Source organism: Hyperolius riggenbachi, chromosome 4, assembly GCF_040937935.1.
Source record: "Hyperolius riggenbachi isolate aHypRig1 chromosome 4, aHypRig1.pri, whole genome shotgun sequence".
In the NCBI taxonomy this organism is placed as follows: Eukaryota; Metazoa; Chordata; class Amphibia; order Anura; family Hyperoliidae; genus Hyperolius; species Hyperolius riggenbachi.
Window position 1 is genome coordinate 119,270,137 of NC_090649.1, and position 16,814 is coordinate 119,286,950.

A 16,814-nucleotide genomic window follows, 5' to 3' on the forward strand; every position below is an offset into this window, starting at 1 on the left:
CCTTAATCCGGCTCTACTGGATGGTGAACTAGTTAAGGGCTCTGCCTCTGACACGGTTTAAATACCAGCTCTTCCTGTTCATTAAAGGGACTCCGAGCAGTGCAGTAACTATAGAGAGATGCATACCATTTTAAAGCTCGCTTTCTCCTCTTTCCAACAATATATAAACTGCCGCCCTATGCCTTTTAGTTTTCGCTATTTACGCGATCGAAATCGCGGCAAACTTTGAGTCTGTCAGGAGCAAAGCTCTACACAAATGTGGTTTTTTTTTTGGTCGAGGCAGGTTAATCTATTTGGCAAATGAGGATATACCCCGCCTCCACTTGGGTAAGTGGACTTGTCGAAGATCTTGATTCCATTACACTTCAAAAACACATAAGTGCAACTACTGTATAGCTTCTAGTAAACTAACTACAGAACTAAGCATTAAAATAAAGGCACCCTTGGTTTGACTGTTAAGAATAAGTTAAATGGAGAGTCAATAGACAAAAATAATAAGTCAATAAACGTACTTCCTAGAAGGCACAATCATTGATATTCAGTACTGTATTGAGGACTAAATCAACATTTTGTGGGTCAAGTCCATTTCCCTTCATATCAGTGGATTGTAGTTTTAAAATGCATGTGAGTACTTCTGGTCATCCTTCTTGGTATGCTGAAGAATAATATTTCCGTTTAGTGAAACATAAACATAAGCTAGGTAGCAGCATGTCTATCCAGTTAAAAGTTTGGAATGATGCATCATTTCCACAAGTTGTAAAGATCAAGGGGGTTAAGGCAGTTTACAGGAGAACATACCCTTTCCGTGTGTTAATATATTGCTATTCCCTTACAGTCATATTTTGCATTGCAGAGTGGCTCAGGCCAGCCAGAAGCTCAGAGACTCATCTTTTGGTCAGTTCCAGGACCGCAAGAAGAGGATTCCCTTTCGGTAAGTGGAAAGCTCTTTTATTTAGATGCTAAGTAGATTGGGCAATGGTTTACAGCATTGAATATGAAGCTGTATTGATTGTGCCAAGTTGCAGGACAATGAATTCTAGGTAGAATTGGATGCTAAATTGCAATAGGTGCTAAGCATCAGAGATAGATAGATTTGGTGCTAACCATCAGAGATAGATAGAGTGCTGTGGAGTTGCTGTGGGTGCTTAACAGCTGTTTAAAGCGGTTTAACACCCAGCATTACAACTTTGCTTTAAAAGATTGCTTACAGCTTACAAACTATTATGCCAGATTTTTTTTTAAGCAGAAATTCACTGAATGGGTTAAACATGACATTTTAGTGTTGGATTTAACTAGGAATCCGCATCCGTTCTTATCTTTAGTTACAAAATGTATCTTTATTTGGAATACAAATAGACCTTTGGAAAGCCTGCCGGGGAAGCCCTCTTTGTTCTCTCAGAGCAGTGTTTGTTTGTTACATTGTAGATAGATACATTCGTAACTAAACAAGCAAGCACGAGGAGGATTTCTAGCTAAATGCAGCACTAAAATGTCATGTTTAATCCATTCAGTGAATTTCTGCTAAAAAAAAAATCTGGCATAATAGTTTATAAGCTGTAAGCAATCTTTTAAAGCAAAGTTGAAATGCTGGGTGTTAGACCACTTTGGAACATTTATTTTTAGGGTCTCCAAATTTCACCAAAGTCAATTTTGCATCACAACTTGCAGAGATGTGAGGCGCCTATCTGGTAACTAAAGGTCATCGATGTACTGCCCATACCAAACAATATGAACTGCAAATTATTTATAAGTAGAAAAGCTCATACATTCCCGCTTTAGAATGAACTTACCCAAGGTTTCCTATTGCATCAGAGGGCTTAGACCAGTGCATCCCATCCCTGTCCTCAAAGCCCACCAACAGTACATGTTTTCAGGATTCACAAATTAGGTTATTAGTGTCTAAGGAGCAGGGACGAGCAGGCGAAATTCACAAACTTGATTGTGCAGCGCATTTGGCAAATTTGTGCTTAGTTAACATTTTACTAAATTGCACTCAAAATTCGCCTTTTTTTGCATTTGCATTAAAGTCAGTGGGATTGATTTTAACGGTTGATTGCACAGCCCCAATGCATGCCATGTGAAATGTGTATCAAGGCTAGCTCAGGGAATATGCAAAGATATGGTTCAATTTTAAAATTTTGAGGGAGAAATATATTTACAGCATGGTGAAATGAATGAGACCAAGGGTGCTGAAATCCAACATTGCACAGTGGTTAAAAAGCATTTTTCTCTGCAAAAAAACTACCCTTTTATGTAATGTTTCCACTATTGACCCAGTCATACATAGCAAATCTGGTTACAATCTGGTGACAACAGCATGCACCATTTACATTGAGTCAAAATCTGCTTCAATATGACAGTGCACTAGTTTAAAACTGCAATTTCCCCTCTGAATTTTAAATAAGACCAAGACTTTAAGACTGAACCGCACATGCACAGAACTCTCACACCAGAATGTGTGATGATGTTCCTAATATACCCTCTTCACATACCTATTAAAAAAGTTCAGACCCTTAGGTAACTATTCATGTTTGTTTTTTTTATTGTAATTTTTTTTTTCATTAAAAATGTTATTTGGGTAACTTTTGGTGTGGGAGGTAAACAGTTATTTTTAAATGAAATAATGTGTGTTTATTTCATTAACAAATGTATGAAGATGTAGTTTTACTATGAGGCCACAAGATGGCCACATTCCCCAATAATTTTTTAGTCCTGGAAGCGAGCACTCTTGCTTCCAGGAAGCATAATGAAGATGGGCATTTTTTTTTTTTTAATCAGAAAGACAGCATCTTCTGTTCTGTCGGTCTTTCTGCCGGGGACTTAGATCAATGAGTGGGAACTATGTTCCCATTCATTGATCTCCGGGCTAAAGAGGGGCAACACGGGCGCATGTGGGCACTAGCAGAAGCACAACAGCAGCCGCCGGGACATGACAATCAAGTCCAGGCTGCATAAATGGTTAATATGTTTTGCACTGTACATACACATGTATATCTCATGTCACATGTCGCCTCGGGTACACTTTAACTGCACATTAAACAGGAAAGGCAAAAAACGAATAGCTGTGGGCATCAGAAAGACTTCACGTTCCATATGCTTTCATACATGATAGACTATCCATTCAAAGCTTACTGGTACATCTCTATAAATTACATGGGGAGGAGGCACATCTAATATAATAAAACTCTTAAAAAATAAAAGGGTAAGAGAACACATTTCTTTCCCTGGAGAGCACCCTAAATCTAACACCCTCCGAGTGAAGGCGGGTTTTTTCAGGTTTGTGAGTAACTTTCCTTTTCTAACACTCCTCCCTTTTACAGGTGAAACTCAAAAAATTAGAATATCATACCAAAGTGCATTTATGTCAGTAATTCAAATCAACCCAAGGTGGATCTTTGGGGGGCAGATGGGACACATAGGTATGTTCTCTGCCTAATGACATGGCTCTATGTCCCTCAACCTCCACTCTCTGCCCCCCCCCCCCCCACCCTATAGCCCCTGAGTTTAGCGACAAGATTTGTCGCTAACTCGGAGGTACACACAGGAAAGAGGAATTCCCTGTTCAAAACGTCCACCAGGGGCATTCCTACAGGGTTTCCTGGGCTGCCATTGGGCAGCTCTCTCTCCCTGGCCACCCCTCCTGCCGCACCCCCGCCTCAGTGCATGCTATGGGAGACACACAGTCTCTCAGTGCAGCATCGTGAGGTCACAAAAGTGAAAGTGGGCCATTCCGGCCCACAGGTGCAGCTGGGAGCGGCGGTTTTCATGGCTGCCTGATCCACTCAGCCCTGTGGATCAGGTAGCCTACTTATTTTTTCATTTTTTGAGCCCACCTTGGGCTTTCTTTAAAGTGAACCTCCAGGCCAAAAGTCTACTCAGCAGCACTGAGAATGCTTGGTGTTTCTTTAACAGTTTCACAGCATCAGAACTTTGTATTTCTTACCCAAGCCTCATTTTCAGCTGCACAGAAGCTAAGCTCCGCCCCATCAAAGAAAACTGCCTAGACATTTTCCCCTGATGCTATACAAAACATGATGGGATTTATGATGTTGTTGTTTTTTTGCCTAGCGCGTGCAGCTGGGAGGGGTGATCAGGACACAGGACAGTTGGAACTGTCTCATTTCCCTGTCACCTCCTTTCAACCAAAAAGATGTTTGCCCCTATGAAATCACAAACATTTTCCTGTTCTTTTAAAACAGGGTGGGTAAGAGATTATATTACCTATCTATTCTAATTAACATAACTAATGTAACTTAATGACAGTATGTTTGTTTAGGCTGAAGTTCCCCTTTAAGAGGTGAAACTAATGAAATAGACTCATTACATGCAACGCGAGATTTGTCAAGCCTTTATTTGTTATAATTTGATGATTATGGCTTACAGCTTATGAGAACCCCAAAATCAAAATCTCAGCCCATTACAATGTTGTGAAAATGTTCAATATTCTAGGCGCAAAGTGTCAGACTCTAATCAGCTAATTCATCCAAAACACCTGCAAAGGGTTCCAGAGCCTTTAAAGAGAAACCGTAACCAAGAATTGAACTTCATCCCAATCAGTAGCTGATACCCCCTTTCCCATGAGAAATCTATTCATTCTCTCAAACAGATCATCAGGGGGCTCTGCATGGCTTATTTTATGGTGAAACCCCTCCCACAGTGTGATGTCAGTGCCTCACAGCACTGAGGTCCTGACATCACACTGTGGAAGCCTTGTTGCATTGTGGGAAATAACAGCTGTTTCCAACTGCCAAAAATGCAAGCAGCATCTCCTTCCACAGACATCACCTGTCAGCAGGGCCGGCCCTAGACTTTTTGCCGCCTGAGGCAAATTTTAAAAAAAATTATTGCTGCAGCCGCCCACCCAAACCCCCCCCCCCCCTCGTGGGGGGGGCCGCCGCCGAGCTGGAGGGGTAGCGGGCAGGGCTGGGGTATTGGGTCTAGCGGCGGGGAGGGGGGTCGGACCCCCCCCTCCCTCGCCTGGGTCCCCGTCCTCCGCTCCCCTCCAGCCTTAAATACATCCGAACTAGCGCAACTCGTAAGAGGCAGTGGGCGGGGAGGACTCACCTCTTCCTCGCTCGATCCAGCGTGCGCTCCACTGACGTCCCTTCCTGCAGCGCCGTCCATTTACAATACAGTGGGCGGCGTGCAGGAAGTGACGTCAGTGGAGCGCACGCTGGATCGAGCGAGAAAGAGGTGAGTCCTCCCCGCCCACTGCCTCTTACGAGTTGCGCTAGTTCGGATGTATTTAAGGCTGGAGGGGAGCGGAGGACAGGGACCCAGGCGAGGGAGGGGGGGGGGGGTCCGACCCCCCTCCCCGCCGCCAGGCCCAATACCCCCGTCCTGCCCGCTACCCCTCCAGCTGGGCGGCCGGCTCCCCGCACCCTCCGACGGGCGGATGCCGCCCCTAGAAATTTGCCGCCTGAGGCAAAAGTTTCACCCCGCCTCATGAGCGGGCCGGCCCTGCCTGTCAGCAGTAAAAATTTCACCATGTGATAAAAGTCAGAATGTAAATCAGGGAGAGGAAAGATTTTACAATGAGCAAATGAGCTTAATGAGCAAATTAAGCACTTTTTTATTACACTATTTTCACTCGAGTTACTCTTTAAATGGTCTCTCAATCTGATTCAGAATTACTGACATAAACAAACTTTTGCATGATATTCTTTTTTTTAGTTCATCCTGTATATTAGCATACACTATACTATACCTGTTTTTTTTTTTTTATCTCTGTGTGTCTTCGTTTTTTTGGGGCACTGACATCCCTCAAAACCTCACCTCTCTATAAATTAGAATATCATTCAGTGCTTCCAGGTACATGTAAAGGTGGCCATACACTGGTCGATTGGCCATCAGATGCGACCAACAGATAGATCCCTCTCTGATCAAATCTGATCAGAGAGGGATCGTAGGGCTGCCTTTACTGCAAACAGATTATGAATCGATTTCAGCATTTTCACAATCTGTGAAGCTGCCACTGCTCCGGCCGGCACGTGACCCCTGGTCTCCGCTGTCTTCTTCTCTGTGCTCGGCTCCTCCAGCTTCAGTGAAGCTGGAGGAGCCGAGCAGGGAGAAGGGACAGTGGAGACCAGGGGTCACGTGCCGGCCGAAGCAGGTCATGTATTGCCGCTAGCGTCAGTCGTCAGGCATTCGAACGCCACTATCGACGCACTCCCAACCCGCCAGCGATCGAACAAAATCTTCCGCATGGACGGATCGACAGGAATCGAATGGAACGATTGATTTCGGACGGGAAATCGATCGTTCTGTCAGCGTTTGCGCAACAATTTCACAGCAGATTTGATCACAATGATCGAATCTGCTGTATATCGGTGGGAAAATCGTTAGGTGTATGGGCCCCTTAAATCCTATTCTTGTTTTGTTTACATTTTGATTTGATGCTTGGCAGATAACTAGTGATGGTGATGAATTATCATTTGATGACTTGAGGATTTTAACTGAAGGTCTTGAAGATAAGGTTAGTCACCCAGTGAACTGTTTTTTTTTAATCCATGTGTGCAATTGAATTATTAAGCAATATATAATTAAAACAAATATTTAAATATTTATGGCTTGATTGCTGATGCACAGCTGAAAAGTGATGCTTCTCAGTTCTGACCCCTACATGGTGACAGTGTTATAATGGCTGCCATTTTATTTAGCAGATATAAATATAATGCACATTTATATTTATGGGTGACTGGCAAGGAGTGGTCCTTTGAATGTTTTTCTCATTTTAGATGTACTGAATAAACTGCCCAATTGTGAAGAGAAACATTTCACTTTGCCTGTTATCTTATGGAATACCTCATCCAGATGATGGGAATTGAAAAGAGAAAAATAGACCCTTTCATTTTAGGAAGAAGAAAAATATGAATGCTTTCATTTTATGTGAAAACAAAATGAAAAATACTAAAGTTTAACAAACTGGCCCCATTTAATTTGCAGCATGGCCATACATGAAGTAATACGGTAATAGTAACTAATGATTGATTAGATAATATGATTGAAGTGAACATAAATAGGGTTGCTCGTAATCGAAATTAGGAGTAGCACTTACTAGCCAAGAGAGAGGGGGGGTTAGCTTACCCATGCAGCTGCCTATAGCTGATGTGATCCACTCGCGTTAGACATTGCGCTCCACGCCACTTCCATGCTTCCTCCTTCAACCCTTAAGAAGGAAGCAAGGGAGTGACGTGGATTGTGACGGACACAAGTGGATCACATCAGCAATAGTGGGCGGCATGGGTAAGTTAAAGAGAAACCGTGACCAAGAATCAGAATTCATCCCAATCAGTAGCTGATACCCCTTTTTCCATGAGAAATCCATTCCTTTTCTCAAACGGATCATCAGGGGGCTCTGTATGGCTGATATTGTGGTGAAACCCCTCCCACAGTGTGATGTCAGCGCATCACAGCACTGTGGTCCTGACATCACACTGTGGGAGCCTTGTTGCATTGTGGGAAATAACAGCTGTTTCCAACTGCCAAAAATGCAAGCAGCATCTCCTTCCAGTGACATCAGCCAGCAGTAAAAATGTCACCATGTGATAAATGTCAGAATCTAAATCAAGGAGAGGAAAGACTTTACAATGGGCAAACACTGACTAAATCATTTATACATAATTATTGTAAAAATAAATCACTTTTTTTATTACATTATTTTCACTGGAGTTCCTCTTTAACCCCTCCTTTCCCACGGTCAGTAAGTGCTACTCGTAATTTCAATTACATGCAACCCTGATAATAAAATCAGAAGTAAATTATCTGAACAGTCTGATTAATCATTTCCTATTAGAAAATCAATAGGCACTGGTGGTATAATGTGATTCTTCCATAGAATTCTCATTGTCTGTGATCACATACTGTATGCGACTGATAACTAACCTTGGATTGCTCTGACTGAACTATTGTATTGATGATTGCTTTATTTATAGCTACCTTCAGACAGGCTGGTTTCAGCTTAATCATGGTAGTCACCTATCCCAATCTGAATCCAATCTTTGTTTCTCCAATACTCTGTTTCCTACTGTACTACTGTACTGTTTCCTAGGCACTGACATATGTAGAATGCAGTAAACTATTCAGGAATCAGGATACCCAGTGTTACGGTAATCTTCCTGGTTTCAGCATCAGAAACCCTTCCTATAGCCACATATTGCTGTATATTGCTATGTAGGCCCTCCCTTCTTGTGATGCTTGGCTTCGGCTGATTGGAAATGCAGAATTCCTCCCCTCCCCCATTCATTCTGGGAGACCAGGTATGTTTTTTTCTGGCTACATTCACAGTGGGTTGTTGCATTGTAATGCAATGTTAAAGTCACACTGCAGCATTACAACGCAACGCAAAAAAACATACAGTAGGTATAGTTTAGCATTCAGGCAATGAAAAGTATGCTTTCCAGTACCTGGTAACGTTTGCATTTACAGGTAACACACTGCAGCAGTGCGTTACCATAGCGCTACACGTTACAATGCAACGCTAATGTCACACTGTGAACGTCCCATAGGGTTAGCATTGCAGTGCGGTTAGCTGCGTTTATAAACGGAGTTTATAATGCAGCTCCGCAACATCCCACTGTGAATATGCCCTCAAACTCGCCACCTGTGATTAATTTTTAGAAAGTAAATCAGGAAGAGGAAATATTTTGCAATAGGCAAAAACTGACTATATAAATCTCATTTGCCAGAGGACCTTCCAGCTCTAGCTTACGCCTTCATCATCTCATGGCTGGACTACTGCAATGCCCTCTATGCAGGCCTCCCAAACAAGGACCAGTACCGCCTGCAATTAGTACAGAAAGCTGCTGCCACATTGCTAACATACCAGCCTCGCCACCAGTGGCGTAGCTAAGGAGTTGTGGGCCCTGATGCAAGTTTTACTATGGGGCCCCCCAAGCACTCTATACATAGCAATTGATATGGCGCACCAAAACCTGCCAATGGCAACTACAGTGTCTGAGGTGCAAGAAGGGGCTGGGGATCAGTTTGTTAATAATTACCACTATTCAAAGTATCTATAGAAGTGATTATTATGAGCACAGGACCAATAGAGAGCTAATACTGTAGTTGAGGGAGGGCCCTTCGGGGCCCCTCTGGCCCAAGGGCCCTGATGCGGTGTCTACCTCTGCAACCCCTATTGCTACGCCCCTGCTCGCCACTGTCACATTACACAGATTCTTCGCTCACTGCACTGGCTACCAGTAACATTGAAAATACTCTTATTTATCTATTTAATTATTGTATTTATAAAGCGCCAACATATTACGCAGTGCTGTACATCTTCAAGCATGATTTAACTTAAAAATTCTCTTCAAGATTGGACTGTTGACATTCAAATACCTATACAATTTGGATATTGGATATACGAAGGACTTGCTTAAATGGCACCACACTTCTCACAACCTCAGATCAGCAGGATCCATAAACTTTGTCACTCTTAGAGTGCACCTTAAAACCTTTGCAGCCAGAGCTTTCTGTCATGCTGCCCCTACCCTTTGGAATTCCCTACCACACCCAGTAAAGACAGCCCCATCCCTGGAGTTATTCAAATACAGACTAAAAAGCCACCCGTTTAGCCTGGTATTTACTGACTTGTAGAATTCTTCCTCTGTACCACAATTTACCAATCAACCAAATACTGATCTGAGCCATGCTGTTGCGCTTTGAGTCCTACAGGAGCAAAGCGATTTACAAATGTTGTTTGTTGTTTAAAAAAAAAATGTAATTTTATTAATTCTGTTATTTTCACTACAGTTTCTATTTAACTGACTGATTAAACCTAAAATATGTTTTTTTTCTCATCATAAACAGGTTAATGAGGCTAAGGACATTGACAACAACTTGAAAAGTAACATTACGCCATTAAAAGAACAGCTTCTGGGCATCGCGAATGACATTGACACATTCCATAAGGGAGCCACAATTGCCAGTGTAGCGGGAAGTTCAGTTGGAATAGCTGGCGGGATCACAACCATTGTAGGCCTGGCTTTGGCGCCTTTTACACTTGGTGCCTCTCTGATTGTGACTGGCGTTGGTATCGCTGCCGCTACAGCTGGGGGACTCACAGGTGCATCAGCTTCCATAGCTGACACTGTAAACATAAAAGCCAAATGCAAAAAGGCCGAAGAGATGTTGTCTAAAATTGCAAAGGATCTTAAGAGGTTGGAAACCATTTTTAATGACATCAGCAAAACCGTTACTGCAATGCATGCCTTTCAGATGACTGCAAGAGGTATGAATTCCACCATACAGGTAGTAAGGCTTGCCAGCTTCTCAGAAATCCCTGCTGCGGCGGCCCGGAGTGCTCAGTTAGCGGGGCAAGGCCTGAAGGCCATAACAGTAATATCTGGAGTGTTTGCTGCCCTCTTTATCTTGGTTGATGCGGCATTTGTAGTCAAAGGAGCAATAGAACTCCATAAAGGAGCAAAGACAGAGGAGGCGAAGAAGATAAGAGAAGCTGCTGAGGAGATAGAGAAACAATACCATGAGCTGCATGAGCAATCACAAATAGTCCTGAATGGATCGAGTACATTAACAGAGCAGATCAATCATGTCCGAGGACAGTCAAATAAGCAAACATAATACAGAACCCCCAAAGGTACCTTGATTAACATTGCTATAGATAGGGATAGTCAGCCAGGCCAACTATCCCTGAGTAAGGCGTGCCTGACACCCACTTTCCAATAAGATGACAAAAGTGTAGGTTAATGCTGGACAAACAGTGTAAAGGCTGGGACCCACTAGCCTCACTTTGGCAGTGCTTGCCGATCGGCAAGCGCTTTGCCAGTGGATCCCGATGGGGGTGGTCCCACAAGCAGCGTTGTGAATGCAGAGAGGTCGCAAAATTCTGCTTGCAGCAGTTTGGTAGCGATCCTGGTGCAATTGCATCAGTGGCTACAGTAGCCAAATTGCAATCGCTCTAAGAAATCTTGGCACTTCTGAAATCTTTAAAAGCATTGGCGCTTTGCGACTACACAATGTACCCGCAGTGGGTCCTGGGCCTAAGGACTTTGGCCCACTTGGAATATCCTTAGTCATGTTTTGGAATCGATGGCGATTGCTGGCAATTCCAACAGCCCTAGGCTAATGAACGTCAATGGAAACAAACCTACAAGAGCTATTACAATTAGAGAAATAGCAATCATGAGCCCTGCACAATTTTTGGAGTGATTGCACTCCAATACAAAAGATTGGACTGCTGCAAAATTGTTTAAAAATCGCTGTAAAAGAAGCAATTTTGCAGCAATTTTACCACCTGAACCACCCCCCCCCAAAAAAAAAACAATCACAATCGCTAGAAATTAAATAAAATCACTTCTAAAATCGATGAAAATAGCTCTAAAATTGCTGTACAAAATGGTAGCAAAAACGCAAAGCGAATTGTGATTAGCGATCTGTAGTGGGTGCCCAGCCTAAGATAGTGAGTGAAAGACATAAAGCAACAATAGTGATGATCCAGAAAGAGAGAGCCTATCTAAGCCAGCAGCTGCCAATCACATCACTGCATATGGAGACAAGAGGACAAGGGTGCGCTCCTATGGTGCATTAACTTTATTTACTGATATCACGCATAAAACAATTGCACTTACAATGAATGTGCAAGTATTGCACATGTAGAGGGCCGCCAGCGAGTCACTTCCACTTCCTGAGCCTGGCCAGGGCTTCCAGGATCCGTGCACGATGTAAGGCTGGTGGACTGGGGACAACAGCCGGCTCCTACTCCTTCTTGTCACAACGCGTTTCGGCGCTTAGCCACGCCTTCTTCCGGTCAGCTAGCGCCGGATTCACACTTTTCTTTAATCACATCGCTGGCAGCTGGTTAATTAAGCAGCAATTACAATCTTAGGCTAAACTGAAATTCCACCCTGGGTCACAGGAGATTTGCATGTAAATATTCTTAATCGCTAGTCAACAACCTGCTGTCTATTTTGGCACACCTGCAAAAAAATACAGCATGCAAAATGTAGATTGCGTAAAATAGCATTAACTGCGATACTGCCAGTGATCCAAACAAGAATAATAAAAATTGTTAGTGTAAATTACTATACAAATAAAAATCCATATAATGGCTATTTTTACTGCAGCTTGGCTTCTGCACACAATTATGAATATGTTTTGAAAGCATGTTTAATAATGTATCAATTTTGATGAATCACGTAAGGCCAGCTTATATGTAGAGCTAAAATCACCAGCAGCACTGAGATCACCCAAAGCACATGCCTAGACCCAGAGCAGGATCATGCACCAGGCAACCTAGGCAAGTACCTGGGGCCTAGTGGGTGTCAAGGGTCTCACCTGCTACCTTCTCTGACCTCTTTCCACTTCAGCTTACCAAAAGGACCCCAAAGGGGCGCAAATCTACTAACTTGCCTAGGGCCCCATTGCATCTTAATCTATCTCTACCTAGACCACCTGGTGTCCAACTGTACAGTTTGCACTGACTTGTGTATAATTTCAGTGCAACACCTATGAAGTTTCAGCTCGGCTGTGTTTGTCGCTCCATTCAAATAAAATGAGTACCTCAGGTCAAACACTAATCCAACACCAACAGTACCTTGGACTGGATCTAACTGATTCAACTGTCAGGTTGACATTGACATTTTTTAGGTGGATTTCAACAAATTCCATTTAGTATTTGAGGACTATATTTCAGTCAGAACTTACTAGCTATGATATACGAGCCTAAGCTATGACCTGTATTTTCTTTGCATTTCCTTTCTTCAAAGTGTCACTTACCACTGGGTAAATTGCTCAGTCAATCAGCGTGCTCAGTGTTGCCTGTGACTCGTGTATAAGTCGACCCCCATACTTTTATGAAGTGAATCAGACCTAAATTTCTAGACTTATATTCAAGTATAACTGTGTATTACTGTCTAGCAAATAATGTATTTGATTTAGGCCTTAAAAGTACTAGTTTAGGGTTCTAAACTAGTAAATATCATTGTCTAGCAAATGACTTTTACTCTTATTTTACATAAGATGTATTTTTGCACTATGTAATGTTTTATAGTGCCATACCAGATTTTAATGATATCCAATTCCAATAAATATGTCATGTTTTAATGTAGTACTACCTGGTAAATCTTGTGCTTGCATCACCTCAAAAGTTGATACAGGATTGTCACTTAAATGCCACATATGAGCTTTTTCCTTATCCTATTTACTGTATATTTTTTAACTTCATATACACCTCTGGAGAGGTAGAAGAACTAAGATGATACTGCCTTGAACACATCACTGACTTTCTTTTGGGGTTATATGGTTTTGAGATCTTAAAGTGTTCTTTGCCTTCTCTGTTAAAGTGGCAGTAATTAAAGCAATACTGAACTTACCTTAAAGAGACTCCGTAACAAAAATTGCATCATGTTTTTTATCATCCTACAAATTCCAAAAGCTATTCTAATGTGTTCTGGCTTACTGCAGCACTTTGTACTATCACAGTCTCTGTAATAAATCTGCTTATCTCTCTCTTGTCAGACTTGTCAGCCTGTGTCTGGAAGGCTGCCAAGTTCTTCAGTGTTGTGGTTCTGCTATGAACTCCCCCTTCCAGGCCCCTCTATGCACACTGCCTGTGTGTTATTTAGATTAGAGCAGCTTCTCTCTTCTCTCTTATATTTTACAAGCTGGATAAATCATCCTCTGAGCTGGCTGGGCTTTCACATAGTGAGGAATTACAGACAAGGGCAGGAAGAAAAGAGCAGCCTGAAACTTCAGTGCATGAGAGATGCAGGGGGAAAGAAACACACAAATGATCTCTTGAGATTCAAAAGGAAGGCTGTATACAGCCTGCTTGTGTATGGATGTATTTTCTATGTGTGGACATACTGTACATCAACCTACTTCCTGTTTTGGTGGCCATTTTGTTTGTTTATAAACAAACTTTTAAAAACTGTTTTTAACCACTTTTAATGCGGCGGGGAGCGGCAAAATTGTGACAGAGGGTAATAGGAGATGTCCCCTAACGCACTGGTATGTTTACTTTTGTGCGATTTTAACAATACAGATTCTCTTTAACCTTCTGGGGACCGCCTATATTAGATCCTACGCCGCACTTGTGGCTGTTCTAGCCTGATGCGGTGTAGGAACTATTCCGCCCGCCATTTCTGCTCCCGACGCGATCCTGTGCACCCGAGAGGGGAGATTAAGCTGTCATATGACGGCTGACATCACCTCTCAGTGATCAGAAGCCATCGCATATGGCTTCTGATCACGTGATCACTATGTTAGCCGGCGGATCATAGTGATCACTATTGGCAGCTGGTGCGGTAAGGGGGAAGAAAAGGATCCACTCACCTTTCTGCAGTTCCCACGATGATCCCCATCGCTCTGGCCGACATCCCCGCTCTCTCTGACGTCAGTGCCGGCTCCCAACTTGATGACGTCATCAAGCTGCAACCCGGAGCTGAGCGGCACTACGAGTGGGAATGCCGGCCGGAGTGGAGGGGTCTACTGCGGCTCATCGCTGGAGCCTGGGAGATAAGTAATGGCTGCTGCATACAGGGGGGACACCTGGCCACATAGGGGACACCAAGCCTTGCCAACTGCACAGGGGATCCAGTAGCCTGACCTCCCAAATGCCCCCCCCCTTCAGCAAAATTGCTTGGTCCTTAAGGGGGTTAGGCGGCCCCTCCATAAGGGTTAAAAATTAATAAAGTTATATACTCACCTATGGAGAGGGAAGGCTCTAAATCCCATAGAGCCATCCCAGTCCTCTCCTCGTGCCCTCAGTCCAACTATTCGCATAATCTTCAGGAGTTCTTGTGAAGGATTAAAAAGTAACCTCACCTCCCTGAGTATTTCTCAAGACTAGCGGGTTCAGCTTAGTGCATGTGGAGTACGGATATGCTTGTCTTCAAAAAGCCCTCGGGGATGTGAGTGATTGAGATCCCTTCCGAGGAGTCCCGAAGACACAGAATTTCAATAGGGGACAGACAGAGGTGGAATGAGGTGACAGAGAGAAGACCGGGAAGGTTCTAGAGTCTATGGGATCCAGAGCATTCCCACTTCATAAGTGAGTTTCTAACTTTTTTCAGGGTCAATTCAGATTTGCTTTAAATATATGCCGATTGTTTTGTTACTGTGCTGTTAAAAAAGATTGGAGCATTTAATTTTCAAACTTACTTCCTTATCCTGAGGAGAATGTGGCACACTAGTATCTGCAGTGTTTACTTTGGCTTGTGGCACAATGATATTTATCAGGCACTGCGTAAGTTCAAGAGAGGCATATGACTGCAATGTCTGCATCAGGTAAAGTCATTTCAGGAACTGTTTACTGAGTACTTTTAAACCGAAAGTCTTTATTTGGTCACACCTTTTGTCTGCTGTAGCGTGTTTCTTATCACAGCCTTTATTTCTTGTAGGTAAATAAAGGTATCCTGTCTGAGGTCTGGTTAAGTTTCTGTGAAAACATACCTAATAATAGCTTGCTTTTGTGCTATGAAAGGTCAGGTGTTGCTGGGCAGACAACATTCCTATAATTCATTGGTGGTCATGTGATTTCCTCAGTGCCGCAAGCATTTCTGAGAAACCAAAAGATATTGGATTAAAGGGAAACTGAAGGCACAATGTAGAAGAATGCCATAAACATGTACATATAGCTCCACTCCTATTTAGAACTTGCTACTGTTTCCTTTTTTTCTTTTTTCTTTTTTCATGTAAGGGTTAATAACACTGTGCAGCAAATCACAGTCGCTCTGCAAACAGATAAGGTGGACTGCTGCAAAATCATCCTTGATAGCACTGGCGTAACAATAGGGCCTGCAGCCCCTGCACCCTGAAGCCTGCCCCCCCTCCCCCGGGGCCCGCTCAGGGCCGTTTTGCGGGGGTTGGAGGAGACGCAGCATGAGGAGAAAGCCATGCACAATTCGGCGGCAATTCCCTCACCTCTGGGCTCTCCCCTCTGCGCTCCCCTCCACTTTAAATCTAAGTCCGGGCAGTGTCTGGGCAGCGGCGGGCAAGCATGGGCTTAAATTCATCTTCGGGTGTTTCGGATAGTAGTTATCCGGATGACACCCAGTTCTGCTGTGCTGTGCTATGCGACGGGCTGGGCGGGGGATCAAGCTTACCCTTCTGACGTCTTCTCCGGCCGTCCCTCGGCGCCTCCCACGATGCGTTCCACTCGGCGCTCACGTGACTTCAAACACTTCCTCCTTCAACCCGGAAGGAGGAAGTGTTTGAAGTCACATGAGCACTGAGTGGAACGCATCGTGGGAGGCTCCGAGGGACAGCCGGAGAAGACGTCAGAAAGAATCAGAATCAGAATCAATTTATTTTCGCCAAGTAAGTTTGCACCTACAAGGAATTTGTCTTGGCAGTTGCTTAACAAACACAAACAAAAACAATACAAGGACAGACAGTGTGAATATTACAAGTTAAGGACATTATAAGTATAGTGGCAGTAAGCAATGTGAGAATTGTTCATGTTTAGTTCTGTGCTGATTACTTTCAGTCCTAGCAGCTCTAACGTGGTTCAGCATTAAGTATGGCTACCGCTTGAGGAAAAAAAATGTTCCTGTGTCTAGAGGTTTTGGTAGCGATTGACCGGAATCTTACTCCTGAAGGCATGCGCTGGAAGATGGAGTGAGCTGGGTGAGAGGGGTCAGAGGCAATTTTGGATGCTCTCTTTCTGCACCTGCTAGTGTAAAGATCCTGCAGGGAAGGTAAGCTACAGCCAATTATCCTTTCCGCTGATCGGATGATGCGCTGCAGTCTCCCCTTTTCTAATGCTGAGCAGGAGCTGAACCATACAGTCATGGATGATGTTATGGTGGATTCGATGATTGCAGTGTAGAACTGCACCATTAGATTTTGAGGTA

At 43.5% G+C, this 16,814-nt stretch overlaps 1 protein-coding gene across 1 annotated transcript in view; it reads left to right on the top strand.

The window, feature by feature from the left end:
* The window catches only part of LOC137570483 (apolipoprotein L3-like), a 47,873-nt gene extending 34,554 nt beyond the window's left edge, over window positions 1–13,319 (top strand). Inside the window, exons 4-6 of the mRNA XM_068279152.1 lie at window positions 854–931; window positions 6,407–6,475; window positions 9,811–13,319. Of these exons, the coding sequence (XP_068135253.1) occupies window positions 854–931; window positions 6,407–6,475; window positions 9,811–10,581 (918 nt within the window). The 3' untranslated portion in view covers window positions 10,582–13,319. The remainder of the gene's footprint in view (window positions 1–853; window positions 932–6,406; window positions 6,476–9,810) is intronic.
* Window positions 13,320–16,814: the final 3,495 nt, after the last annotated feature.